We start from the raw sequence: 13,959 nt of genomic DNA, 5'->3' as shown, positions 1-13,959 counted from the left end.
CATAAAAAAAGGATGTATTACTGAATATTGCAAAGGAACAGGAAATGTAGGACTTCTTCAGAAAAAAAGGACCCCACACAAAGGTTATGTGGCTCTGTGAACACCATGGAGACCTGTGAGGTGAAGTTTCCCACCCAAACTGCCGGATGGAGACTGATCAGTCACATGAAAATCGAAGGCCTTGGGGAGGGGGTGGGAAGGGAGTGACCCCGCGGGGGTGGGGGGGGGGGGAACTGTTGACCACGAGACACAGTAATGCCCAGGCTCTTCCAAACGAGCAACTAAAGAAAACTGCTGACCTGCAAACAAGCCATCTGCAAATTGCCAGAAAATGGTGGGGGTCCCATAATTTTTTTTTTAAACAATTGCCGGGGTACTACCTGGAGATGATCTATCAAGACAGGATTGGGCCTGGGGAAGGAGATGTTGGGGGCTAAGCCTTGCTCTTACCTCATAGTGGCCAATGGTATTTAGCTTGGTTATTCCATCTTCGAGAATCACAGATGAACTGTCAATATCCAGAAGTTCTTTTTGTCGTGTGCCCACTTGCAGCTCTGAAAAGAAAAAAAAAGAGTGCATTTTGTTCTCCTTTGAAATTGAAGTGAGAAAGTTTAAATGCTATTCTGTAATGGTAGCAATTATTATTTATAAATAAATAAATCTTAAAGTGTTTAATGTGTGTCTGAAAGTTTGGAGATATATGAGCCAGACTGGTAGCCTGAGTTTTGTTTCTGTTTTGTGTTTAGGGCTCTGACTTTTAGGACTACATTTCCCTGGGGATGCCTGGGTGGCTTAATTGGTTAAGCATCTGACTCAAGATCTCGGCTCACGGTTCATGAGTTCAAGCCTTGCATCGGGCTCTGTGCTTGCAATGTGGAGCCTGCTTGGGATTCTCTACACCCCTGCCTCTTCCTAGCTCATTCACTCTCTAAGTAAATAAATAAACTTAAAAAAAGAAAAAAAGACTACCTTTCCCTGAAGCTTGTACTCCGAGGCTAAGCCTGGAAGTAAAGCCAATGGAAACAAAATAATGCATCCTTACAGGGACTAAGCTCTTCAAAAAATTCCCAAAACAAATTTTTAAGTTCCCAAGCAGGTGCGCTGTGAATTATCTTCTGTAGGTCCCTGGGCGGGGGTGCATTGGTGGGCTAATATCTCAAGCCACACCATTCAAGCTGTTTTATGGAGATTGCCAACTTGTGCCCTGGAGCTAGAATGTGGCCCACAGATGTGTATTTTTGTGTGTCAACGTACACAACGTTTTACTTATTCAGCACCAACATTCAAAGTCAATTCAGCACCAAGGCACCAGCGTTCAAGGCAGGAGATTGCACATAAAAATTCGGACTGATTTCCTCTTTAAAAACAAGGAAACAAAAAACGGAATCATCGGATAATACTGACCACTCAGGCCCGCATGCAGTCACTGGCTGAAGCTGAGTGGCACCGATCCTTTAGATGGCATGTCTTTCCCCCCAGTTAAGTTGGGTCCTGCCATTTCCCAGTGTCCTAGATGGGCCAACACCCCTATTTATGGTAGTTCCTGCCCCTGTGGGCATCTGCGTTTGTGAGCCTCTGCTAGAAGCGGTCTTAACCACAGCTGCTTCCGGTATTGGATTTCTATACAATTTATGGCTGGTTCTAAGGCTTTTGCCCTCGTTTTCTGGGGCCAGCCTTGGAGGTAGTTTGCAAGATCATCACACATGCAGAAGCCTGACATGGCTGGAATGCAGTGTTCCCATTTCCCAACAGAAGCTTCTAACAGACTTGTTCTGCTCCCTACTTTCCTACATCAGGAAGAACCGATGGGCTCAAACACAAGAACAGCAAGAGGTTGCTACTGCTGACCCGGCACTGGCAGGACTAAGGCCACTGGACTGTTTTCCCCACGCTTGTTGGCTCCATGTGCCCAGCTCTTGGCAGCCAGAGCCACACTTTTACAAAGGTAGGGAAGGAAGTTGACAGTCCAGGTCAGGTGATGGTTTCCCGTCTGGGGCTGCCTCTTTGGCCCGGCCTCTAACCAAATGAGCTAAAATGGTCTGCAAGTGCCCAACAGTCCACCCAACAGAAGGACACAGAAAAGAGGCAAAAGAGAGGTGCCTTAGTCCCTTCTTTGACGCCAAGTCCTGTAGTTGCACGCTTGCGTTGTTTCACCCCAACTTGCCAGGTCCTGCCTCCAGGCTTTTCTAGATGGCCTTTTAGCAGGAGGTTTGGCTTGGAGAGCCAGATGGGATGATTTTAATTGCCTGCTTCGTGGAGGCTACGACTGTACATTGAGGGGAGATAAACCTTGTTACGCTGTCTGTCACTGCTGTGATTTTACTCTTCTTGCCTGTCCCATTATCTGCTATAAAATCCCACGACAGTCTCTTGGGAGGGCTGCGGGGAGCTCAACTTTAAAATGTTGATGAACATTTGAGTGGAGCGGAGCCCTGTTAGAGCGCTCATGCATATGCTCTCCTTTGCAGTAGACCAGTAGAGCCCGAAAATGAATTCATAGCAGATGCTGCTTCGCGTGGGGAGGATGGAGAATATACTTAATGCAGGACGCGATTAGCAGAGACGAAGATGACCTTTCCAGTGTGCTACAGTTAACACCCAGAGTCTGAGCCACCCGCTAATGACACACAACAAACAAATCAAATGCCAATGTGAAATGCAACACACACACAGGGCGTGGCGTTTACACCTTTTTGTACTTCTTGACGCAAGGTGAATCCATTCAGTCTCAGGGTTACCAATCTCATGAATCTGGTTTACAAACATAATATTTTTGTAAAAAAAAAAACCCAAAAACAAAAACCCCAGCATCTTTGAAGGATAACGCTGCCTAGGAAAAAATCATGTACATGCTCTTGGGAAAGCAGTACAGTCTCTTGGCTCCCAGACATGCCCTCTGGGAACAGCCCCAGGCCATGTAAGTTTCAACAAACAGAAGCATGCATGCTGTGGGCAGGGGGGAAAGGGAGAGACGGAGGGAGAGAGCCGGCGGAAGAGACATTCATCAGGGATTGGGACAGAACAGCTCCCTCCTTGCCTTACCAAGACCAATTTCATTCAGCTGAAGTCCATAAGGAGAGCCATTTTTGCTTAGGAATGCCTGGAAAATCTTTTCTTTGGCTTGGCCTATGGTATCACAATCAAGAACGTTGACTGAAATATTCCGACAGACGTCTGCACTCTCATTTTCTGGGATCTTTTCAAAGATGACGTTTAATGCCTGCAAGAATACAAACAGGTTTCCAAGTCTATTAGATAATTGCAATCTGAAAGGCTTTCATAAAAGACACAAACTTGGTGAGTCCCACTAATACCTCGGACAGCACATTAGCGAACACTGTGTCCCATTATACTACTTTAATCTTTTTTCCATAATCCATTCTTTTCAGGGATAATGGAAAGGAAAACAGAAAAGTTAAAACTCTCATTACAGAGCAAGCATTGAATAAATATATCCGAGAGTAAAATACATATACACATAAATGTTCTAGAAGTGGTGATTTCTAATTTCATCTTCAAAAACAAAACAAACAAACAAAAAAACCCCCAAAACTGGAAAGGTTCCACAGTACCTGAGGGCATACTGGTGATTATCTTTTTTTTTTTTACATTTATGTAGTTTTGAGAAACAGTGAGACAAAGTGTGAGCGGGGGAGGGGCAGAGAGAGAAGGAGACACAGAATCTGAAGCCGGCTCCAGGCTCTGAGCAAGCGGTCAGCACAGAGCCTGATGTGGGGCTCGAACCCACGAACCGTGAGATCATGACCTGAGCCGAAGTCGGATGCTCAGCCAACTGAGCCACCCAGGCGCCCCGATTGTCTTTTTTATTAACAGGACCACAGAGTCCCAGAAGTGAAGTTCCAGGTGACAGGGAAGGTCAGGGAGGTCCCCGTATTGATTATGCTGAAGAGGTTACTTTTTAATATGCAGCATTAATTGCAATAACATTCATCTCCCCATCCACTTTCTTTTTTTTTTTTTTTTTTTTTTAATTTTTTTTTTTTCAACGTTTTTTATTTATTTTTTTGGGGACAGAGAGAGACAGACAGAGCATGAACGGGGGAGGGGCAGAGAGAGGGAGACACAGAATCGGAAACAGGCTCCAGGCTCTGAGCCATCAGCCCAGAGCCTGACGCGGGGCTCGAACTCACGGACCGCGAGATCGTGACCTGGCTGAAGTCGGACGCTTAACCGACTGCGCCACCCAGGCGCCCCTCCCCATCCACTTTCAAGATCTTCAGTTTCCCAAGCCCTCATTAAAACCCTGAGATCCCCACCCTGTACTAGTATGCTTGCATTCATTGCTTACGTTTCAGTGCCAGCATTTACCGTTTTGCCAGTTCACATTCTCCTAATGCAGCAAAGCCTCAGAATCAGACTGATGGGGGAAGGGAAGGGCTTTGTGAGTGTGTGAAAACACAGAACGAGGGAGTATTTCAAAACCAATTTAAAAGCAATTTCGGGTTTACTTTGAGAACAAACAAACACATCTAACACAACAACGTTTACCTACTACAGCTCCTTGGGGGAACAGATTCAGGGAAGAGCGTCTTGTCATTAGCATCACATACAGTTTAGATTCTGAGGTAGCTTGGTAATCTCAAAATCAAGGGTATGGTGTGAAATGCTCAGTTACTTAATGTTTTTGAACCTGGCTGTAATGAGGGAATGTAAAATGATTAACTAATGGAAGTTTTTTTTTTTTTTTTTTTTTTTTTTTAAATAAAAACACAAGTAAGGAGAGAATGGGGATCCTTAGGGTTCACTCAACTTTAAAATGGGTACAGTAAGGTTACCTAGGTGGCTCAGTCGGTTAGGCTTCCTACTTCCGCTCAGGGTATGAACTCACTTCGGGAGTTCGAGCCCCGCGTCAGGCTCTGTGCTGGCAGCTCAGAGCCTGGAGCCTGCTTTGGATTCCGTGTCTCCCTCTCTCTGCCCCTCTCCCGCTCACACTCTGTCTCTCTCAGAAACAAACGTTAAAAAAAATTAAAAGCAATAAATTAAAAAAACGTTAAAAGGTAATAAAATGGGGGGAAAATGGGTATAACAACAGTACCGGCATTGTTAATTACATGGGATGATGCACATCAAAGTCTCCGCACAGGGCTGGGCCCCTGGGAAGGGTTTGAGGATGAGGACGATGATGATGGTAAAAGTGGGAAGTTATTATTTCATGCAACTCATCCGAAGTCTTATTATAGCCACTGTGAGTAAGCCTTCATGCGGAGACTCAGAGACCCGGCGGCCAGGGCTCTGATTCCCTACCCGCTCCGTATCCAGCAGCGGAAAGAGCGCGCTGCCTGCAAGCGGAGCGTGGCCGAGCACCCACTCTAGGGGCCGCCTCTTGTGCCTCAGTTTGCTCCCCTGCAGAGTGGGAGTCGCAGTGGCAACTGCCCTGGAGCTCCTGTGCTGACGAACCGAATTACCCGCGGGGCACGGAGACCAGGGTCTGGCTGGTGGGCGCTCCGGAGGGACAAGGGCGGAAGCCCCGTGGCCGTGGGAAAGGGGCTCTGCCAACCGTGGGGTGGTCTCAGAGGCAGGTCTTCTACTCAGGGCCTTTACACCTTGCCCCACACTCCCGTGCGCAGTGACACCGGGGTAAACTTCGCTCCAGTCCCAACTAAGTGATCAACACCAAGACAGTGCGGTCTGAACCCCTGAGTAGGCGCCTGGCAGCTTCCTTCTTCCTGGAACAGAGGGCACCTCCGGGGCGGGGAGCTCCAGGGGGCAGGAAGGGAGGCAGATTGCCCGCAAATGCTGGCCGAGAGAGAAGGCTGTAGAGGGCATGTGCGGGGCGGAAAATCTAGAAGCCACCAGGGTGGCCACCCTGGTGCCAGAGTCCTCTCCCTCACCTCCCTTTCTCAGCACGGTTTACAGACACCCTGCCATGTATACGCGTCTTTTAACCTTCCCAACATCCTGGTTACGGGGCTGTGTTATGATCCCCGTTTTTGAGCGAGGAAATGGAGGCACAGAGAGGTCAAATAACTTGCTCTGGGGACACAGCTCGTAAGTGGCAGAGCCAGGAGTGGGCATCAGGAACTACTCAGCTCCAGGGTCCCTCCTCCCCTCCCCCGCACCTGGGCCCTCTCTCCTGCCTTCTGGTCCCACCCACCACGTAGGAACTATGGGCCTCCAGAAACCCTGTCTTAGGTCCTAAGCAAAAATTGCAAGCTAGTAAGCAAAGCCTGAAGCTAGATCCCCAACACAAATGAGGGTTCAGGAGGCGTAAATGCCGACCTTGCCCTTGCAGTCTAAGCAGACCTGCCCGTGTCTTCCCTTATTTCTCTGTGAGCTGGTCTGCTCACAGTGGGAAGAAGGGTGGTTAAGCTATTTCACAGGGCTTCCGAAGATAAAGACAACTAGAAAGCACCTTTTAATCAGAGCTCCAGCGATCCCAGCTTGTTTAATAGTTTTATAGGTATTTGTGAAATAACACTCTGTGACTACCTAAAGGGCACTATTGTCTTTAACAAAAACACCTCTTTACAGGTAAAGCAATAAATGTTCTACTTAAAAACATAACCAAGAGGAGGCAAAAAAAAAAAAACCCAAAAAACAACCTTAACTGGATGTAAAATAATGTAAATCTGCCACTGCCTCCACAGCTAGATGGGTGGAAAAAAAGTAAAATGGTATTTTATAGAGGCCACAGGGAATTCTGAGCACCAATTCGGACACAAATTGATTTTTTTATGTTGCTAACGCTTACTGCTCCAACAGCAATTTCCCGAAGTCTAAGTATAGTCGGGGGGCTCTCAGAGTGGGCCCTACCTATTCACCCCACCCTGGGCTCAGCACACACTGGGCCTTTGTTCCCCATCAGGAAAGAGCCCCCATGGAAGGGCCATCTCTCCCCTCACAAACCCATTTAACCAGAGTCTTCCCTATCCCCTACTTGGTGTTAGGGGCTGGGGTGTAGGAGAGACCTTAGACATAGTCCTTGTTTTCAGAAGATTCACAGGACGTTTGGCAGACCAAAGCATCACCTTTGAAACACTATTCAGCCACCAGGTGCAACACTCAGTAAGTGTTGACAGAGAATTCAAGAAGGAAACACAGGAGGGCTGAGGGCCCTGAGCCCAGGATCAGACCATCTGGGTCAGATCTTGTACTCAGCTGTGAGTGCGTGGGTAAGTCCTCTAGCTTCTCTGAGCCTTAACACTCTCATTGTTTCTATCTAAGAGGAGTGACAGGGTCACTAAATAGTGACCTAATAATAGCAAATTAAGGAGTGTTTCCTGTGTGCCAAGCACACAGAAACCTTATCTCATAGATTCCACTATTATTCCCATTTTACAGATGACAGATTGAGGCCCAGAGAGGCTAGGAAATTGCACCAAATCACCCAGCAGGAAAATGGCAGAAGCAGGCACTCTTAAACCTTTGGCGATCCTGCCTTCAAAATAAAAAAAAAAAAAAAATTTTTTTTTTAAATGTTTATCTTTGAGAGAAAGAGAGCACAACAGGGGAGGGGCAGAGAGAGAGAGAGAGAGAGAGAGAGAGAGAGAGAGAATCCAAAGCAGGCTCCAGGCTCTGGGCTGTCAGCATGGAACCCACTAACGGCAAGATCATGACCTGAGTGGAAGTCAGACACTTAACCGACTGAGCCACCCAGGTGCCCTCAAAATATGAAAATGTTTTGTAAACTAAGCATATGGTCCAAATCTACGGGATGACCATTAGTTTTCAATACCCACAGAAGGCTAAAGGGCTCTAAAATCTACGCTGGTCTTTTCTCCAGAAATCTGTCCCTGAACAGCTCTGGCTTTCCCTATTTCTTTGGCATAAATGTGTCAACAAAGCTAGGACAACGGATATGGTTGGTGGTGTCTTATCATGTAACCCAGTTTCGGCCAGTGAGATATAAAGGGAAAGGGTTTCTACTCTCACAAAAGGGGAGAGCAGTGCTTGGAGCTGTGGCAGCTATTTTGTGACTAGGAAGGAGGCACAAAAGGAGCCCAAAGATGGTGACCCTGATGGGTCGATGGCCTGGTCTTGAGGCTGCTCACCTCCTGACTTTCTGCTCTAGAATGCAATTCCACGTCCTTACTATTTCAAGCACCTTTATTCGGATTTTCTCTTACTTACGGCTGAACGTACCCAGCCTGACAGAGCTCACTTTGTTGATCCTGAGGTTGCTACATCTGCTCAGTGACCCTCACCTACTTTGCATCTGGACATGGTGTTCAGGGCATTCCAGAGGATACAAAGGAGAGCCTGGCACTGATCCTGACTGGGAAGTACGTAAAGACCAAGAGAACAATTGTGAGATACACATAATGAATTCTACTACCAGGTAGAAAACAGTAGGTATGGGCGGGGTGCTTTGGGGGTCCAGAGAGAGGTTACCTCTAGCTTGGAGGAGCTTTTTCAAAGGGTGAGAAATCAGTGAAGACTGCGTGGAGGAAGGGGCATTTGAACTGAGTCTGGAAAGGAGCTGCCTGTGCAGCGGTACACGAGGAGGCCCCTGCAGGGGCCACATACTGGGCTTCGATTCTACCTAGACTGGCCAGGAGCAAGCTTCAATCTTCTAGTCAGGCTACGAGGTCAGGAAGTCGAGAAGAAGAGTCCCACTTCCTTTTGGTAGAATGGAGGGTGGAGGACTTGAAGAACTGTGTTTGCCTTTCCAAAACCACCACCTGCCATCTGAGGGGTTCCGTTACTATTTATGGAAACAAAAGCTGAAGAAGAGAATACCGTTCCGGGTTTCTAACCATCGTCCTTGGCGCTCACATGTAGCATGTTGAACACTTACCATTTACTACCAGGAGCTGTCGTAAACGCTTTGCTAATTCATTTAATCCTGCTCTGTCCACTTAATAACTGCTTAGTGAAGTGGACACCGTTATTAGCTTCACTTAGCAGATGAAGAAACAGAGAGAGAGAGAGAGAGAGAGAGAGAGAGAGAAGGGTTCAGAAATGTGTCCAGAATCTCAGAGCTGCTGGGGGTCATCACTAGGACACGACCATTCTCTTAACTGCAAAGCCAAAAGGCCACCAGTCAAGGTGATAAATGTCGAGGGGCAGTCCCAATGTGCCTGAAGATCTCGATAGATGCTCTCAGGGCATACAGGCTGGACAGACAGTCCAGCAGAGGAGGCTCAACCTCCTCGGCTTGGCTTGGCATGGGGCCCCATGGAGCCCACTCGACCTGCAGGACGCCACGGGCTGGTGAAAGGTACCACTCGCAGGCATTTGTATGGAGCTCATGTCCACGCAGAGGAGAAATGACCTTTCCCGGCCTCTGCCACAGCCGGGCGTGGCCGGGTGACTATGTTCTGCCCAATGAGGTTAAGCAGATCTGCAACGTGACAGCCTCTGGGAAACTTCCTTAAAAGACGGCTGGTGGCCACTTGTCCCCTTTTCTACAGCCCTACTTCTGTCCTGCTGGCTGGAACGTGGAAGAAGGCTGGGCGGGGGTGAGCCCACACTTTAGACCATGAGGTGGGCTGCGGATGAGAGACGGGGAGCCTGGGTCTGTGAGGACGTCCCAGAGCAGAGGCACCCACCAGCACCAGACTGTGCACCCCAGAACTTCTTGAGGGACAGAAGTAAACTTCTCTGTTGCTTAAGCCCCAGGTGGCTTGGCTCTCTGTTTCCTGCAGCAGAATTGCATTCTGATGGATTCAGCAACGTGCCTATCACCAAGAAGGGCTGTTAGAAGGGCAAGGGTATTTGGAAGATGCATGGGCCCAGAACCCAGAGAAAGGACCAGAACGGAAGGACCCCGTCCTTTTGTAAGCAGGTCGCGAACCGCCAGCCCCGACCACACCCCTCCCTCGCCTTTAGGTAGTTAGTTGTTCAGATGTATCATTGTGGTCTTCCGTTCACATCTGTCTGGCGGGATATCGTCTGCTATAGATTCTAAACACACAGACAGAGGGATTAGCGGTCACCTTGCCCGTAGCGCAGCTAATCCAAAAACCGTCACCCATCGACAATGAGTGACCAACCAGAAAGAATGGTGAGAGGACACTGTGCGCCGTAGACCTTACGATCGACAAGAGAAACGGCTCAGACAGGAAAACTCTTATAAATAAATGACGGGAACTGCTCTGAGGTATGATGGCTAGACATCCCATGCTCTTTTCAGACCTCAAAACAAACATACAAAGCTAGGTTTCATGATCACCTGTTAATAGATGAAGAAACGGTTTACAGAGGTCCGGTGACTTGCCCAAGGTCACACAGCCTGTTAGTAAAGTGACCGACCTCGGATTCACCCCCAAGACTGTCAGACTCTAAGCCCCACCTGTCGGGCACCCTGCGACATAACACCTTGGGCGCTAAGGTACACAGCACCTAGACAGACCAGCACATTCGTGTTTCACTGGTGGCTTTACCCACCGTTCCTTCACACATCCTGGTTGGTTAAGGTACCAAGGAGATAGAAAAAATAAGGTTGCAGGGGGCTGGGAAGATGAATCGAAGGCCCGGGAAGAGGCATTTCCCCATGCTTTTTGCATACTTTGGTGGGCAAAGGATGATCCAGCTACCTCATTAAGTCCTCACCCACATTCTTGGCTCACAAGGAGGGATGTTGCTACATCCTTGTATGATACCTTATAATACCTAGAAGGTAATTTTTTAAAAAATGCGTTTAAAAAAATACTTTATCATAACAGGGCTTAGGCCAATGACTTTCATTAAATAAAACTATAAAATATCTAATTTCATTTGAGAGCCAAATGAAGGTCAAGAGAAAAGTCTGGTTCTTACACCAAACTGAATTTTATGTATTTTTTTTTTTTTTTTGATGTTTATTTACTTTGGAGAGAGCACAAGCAGGGGAGGGGCAGAGAGAGAGGGAGACCCAGAATCCCAAGCGGGCTCCAGGCTCTGAGCTGTCAGCACAGAGCCCGACATGGGGCTCGAACTCATAAACTGTGAGATCATGACCTGAGCCGAAGCCGGACGTTTAACCGACTGAGCCGCCCGGGCGCCCCACACCGAACCGAAGTTTAGAGGAGAGATGTGGTAGGAAAGAAGAAAACTACTTCCAGAAGTCCAGTAGAGGAAATGTGAGCCACGAGTTGAAAGAGCAAGTCTCCAAAGCTTCTGATCTGAGGCTTTTCTTAAGGTGGAGTCAGCAGCCCCGAGACATGCTACCAGATGCCCCCTCTAGTGCTGCTCTTGCCTGCCCTACCTCCCCCTCCACCTCATTTTCCTTCCCCCAAAGACCGAGAGCCCAAAGCTTCCTGGATCAGGGTATTTTACCACCACCCCTCACCCCACCCCCCACCCCCGCTGCCAACAGAAAAAGAGGGAGGAAGGCCTTTTCCATCTTGAAGAAAAAAATTAATGCAGAAAATTTCCTCAAATCTAAGTTTCTCTCTCAAATTTTTCTGTACTTGCCAGCATTTGCTAACATTTGTTCATGATAGAATCGAGTAAGACTCTGTCTGATGAAGCCCAAGATGATTGATTTCGGTATTTTAGGCTTAATATGAGTATTTCACGGTTTGTGTTTTGGCGAAGACCCCACGAGTTTCAGATTTACGGATACTGGTGAGGCATTACCATTGCTGTGTCCCCAGAAAAAAAAAGAAAGAGACCCAGGCTTTTGGAGGTCGGGGGGGAAGGCAGTTCCCAGTTCTCTATTATTTTCTCTGTTATGTCAAGCTCTAGATTAGGGGCTGGCAAACTTTCTGTAAAAGGCCAAGATAGTAAATATTTAAGACTTTGCAGCCTATATGGTCTCTGTGACAACTACCCGACTCTGCAGTTATAGGCAGGACAACAGCCACAGACGACAGTAAATGAATGTGCATGGCTGCGTTTCAATAAAACTTTATTTATAACGACAGAGAGCAGGGTCACATTTGGCCCACAGGCTCTTGTTTGCTGATCCCTGCTGTAGACAATGGTAACTTCAAATGGAATGCTGACTTTGCCGATGTCAAAAAAAGACATATTGAAAAAAATGCCTTTTATCTTCACCATGATTTGCTATAAACGTCACCGTTCCCTGAGGAGTACAAGTATAAATAAGGATCCTTAACAACGCAGAGTCACATTTGAGCCATAAAGAAGAAAATTAAATACTTTTGTATTCAGGTAACTAAATTATTTTCTAATCCCAAGATTATGGGTGTGAGAAGAAAGGGTATGAAGAGGGAAGTCATTTAAAGCACTCATTTAACGCTTATTTTTCATTTTCCACTTCTTGCCATCAACTGGGGAATGACTTACCTAAAATGATTATAAAAAATGGTTTCACTTCTTTGATCAGGAAGCTCAGAACAGTAACTACGAAGTTAGTAATGGTTTCGGTATTATTGCAAGTCATAATGGAAATGATTTGCACTATGGTAGAGAGCAAAAGGGGGGAAAAAAAAAGCCCAAGAATTGTTAATTAACTTCACTGTTTCTCCACAAATGCTAGGAGTATTAAAAACAAGATTGCTGAAGTGCAAACATCAGGATTTAATGAACAATGGGATGTAATTGAAGTAACACAGAATGACTTAATCGGGACAGTGGGTTGTTTAATTATGGGGATAATGGATCTTCTGAAAGGACAAACTAATGGAACAGAAGGAGTTAGGGAGTGGTGGGGAGAGCCACCGTGTTAAAGGAAACATGTAGATGTGAAACTCTCACTAGAGATAGCCGGGACTCTGTTATATATGAGATGTTTTATTAAACATGACTGTCCCCAAAATGGTAACTACTGGGTTCAGAAAGGCAGACTGGTGCAGGCTGGCATAAGTCTTCAATAAACCGTAGTGGAGGCATTAAGATTTCTATAGACATGTATCTGTACTTTTTCTAAGAATTTCTAATAATCTTAAAGACGTTCTCATAGATATGAGAACGAGGGCAATAATATGTTTGTCGGAGCACTGTTTCCCAGGGTGCCAAGATGCTATCTCTCAGATACAGCAGATTGGCAGGCTCATTTCCTGGGTTTAAGAGTTCAAAAAACCATTTCTCGCTTAACTTTGATTACAAGTCAAACTTCTCCTGCTAATTCAGCACACTTTGCTACGAGTTATTGGGTTTTCTCATCTCCTCTTGAAAGTGAAGCAAATGTCCTTTCTCCCATGTGGTGCACTTTCCTAGAACTGAAATCTTCATGCCTTCCTTTGCGCTTCCAAAATTTCAGGGGATCTGCTCTGAAATCATTCTCTCGACACGGACACAGCACAGCCTGCAATCTCAGGGTGGGCCTGAGGTTCTCCAGCAGCAAATTGAACACGCCTAAAATGTTGTAAAGGGGGAAGAACCACGGAGCAAAAAGCTTATTCCTCTTCCAGCTGTCAAACCTGAATCCCCTGATATTAGAGGAAGTTTGCATGTGCGCAAACCCGGCTCGATGCTGGCATTCACGGGGGTGACCGTGTGTGGGGCAGCCTCTTCATCGAACGCCAGCCTGCAATGCCTTGATAGAGAAGGATGTTTCCCGTGATACCTGAGTAAGTATGGCCGTATGGGGCTTTTTGAGCAAAGAGAGGAATTTTTGCAGTGAGCAAAGAATTGCCTCTCAGAGCCCATTTGTTAGTAGAACGATTTCACGTATGAGAAATTGGCAGGATGTCTTTGTGTTCTAGAAAACACCCCAGACCTCAGGGAGAACACATCCTAATCTTAGAGGTGTGAAACCTAGCTCTCGGGTTGTTACATGAGGTGCTGTGTTTCTGAGCACTTAGCCAAACGGGAGTTTGGGGGGCCCCTTTTAAATGTGTCCCTGTCGTGGCAGCAGGCTCTGTCATTTCAAGTTGCTCGTGTGGCTGCTCTTGTTTTTTTCTCTGACTTTTCTTTCCTTGAAAGAATTTACACACACACACACACACACAGAATCGAGTTTGTTCAGCATACCCTGGTTTTCAATTACATAAACCACCTCAGGCAAATTTAGAAAATCAAGATCTCAAACCACTGGGTGTTCATGACGGGGGTGGCGGGGGGGGGGGGGGTTGGGCGGTCAGGAGGGAGGTAAGAAAGAAAGAGAGG

The 13,959-nt window shown here is 46.9% G+C and overlaps 1 protein-coding gene across 1 annotated transcript in view; it reads right to left on the bottom strand.

The window, feature by feature from the left end:
• The window catches only part of PLXNC1 (plexin C1), a 149,325-nt gene that overhangs the window by 21,179 nt on the left and 114,187 nt on the right, over positions 1-13,959 (bottom strand). Inside the window, exons 22-23 of the mRNA XM_060656754.3 lie at positions 3,043-3,220; positions 451-554 (exon numbers count right to left, since the gene is read on the bottom strand). Coding sequence (XP_060512737.3) covers positions 451-554; positions 3,043-3,220 — 282 coding nt within the window. The remainder of the gene's footprint in view (positions 1-450; positions 555-3,042; positions 3,221-13,959) is intronic.

Source organism: Panthera onca, chromosome B4 (genome assembly GCF_046562875.1).
Source record: "Panthera onca isolate mPanOnc1 chromosome B4, mPanOnc1 haplotype 2, whole genome shotgun sequence".
Taxonomy (NCBI): domain Eukaryota; kingdom Metazoa; phylum Chordata; class Mammalia; order Carnivora; family Felidae; genus Panthera; species Panthera onca.
The sequence above is the reverse complement of the archived record's forward strand: the minus strand, read 5'-3'. Positions and strand labels throughout refer to the sequence as shown.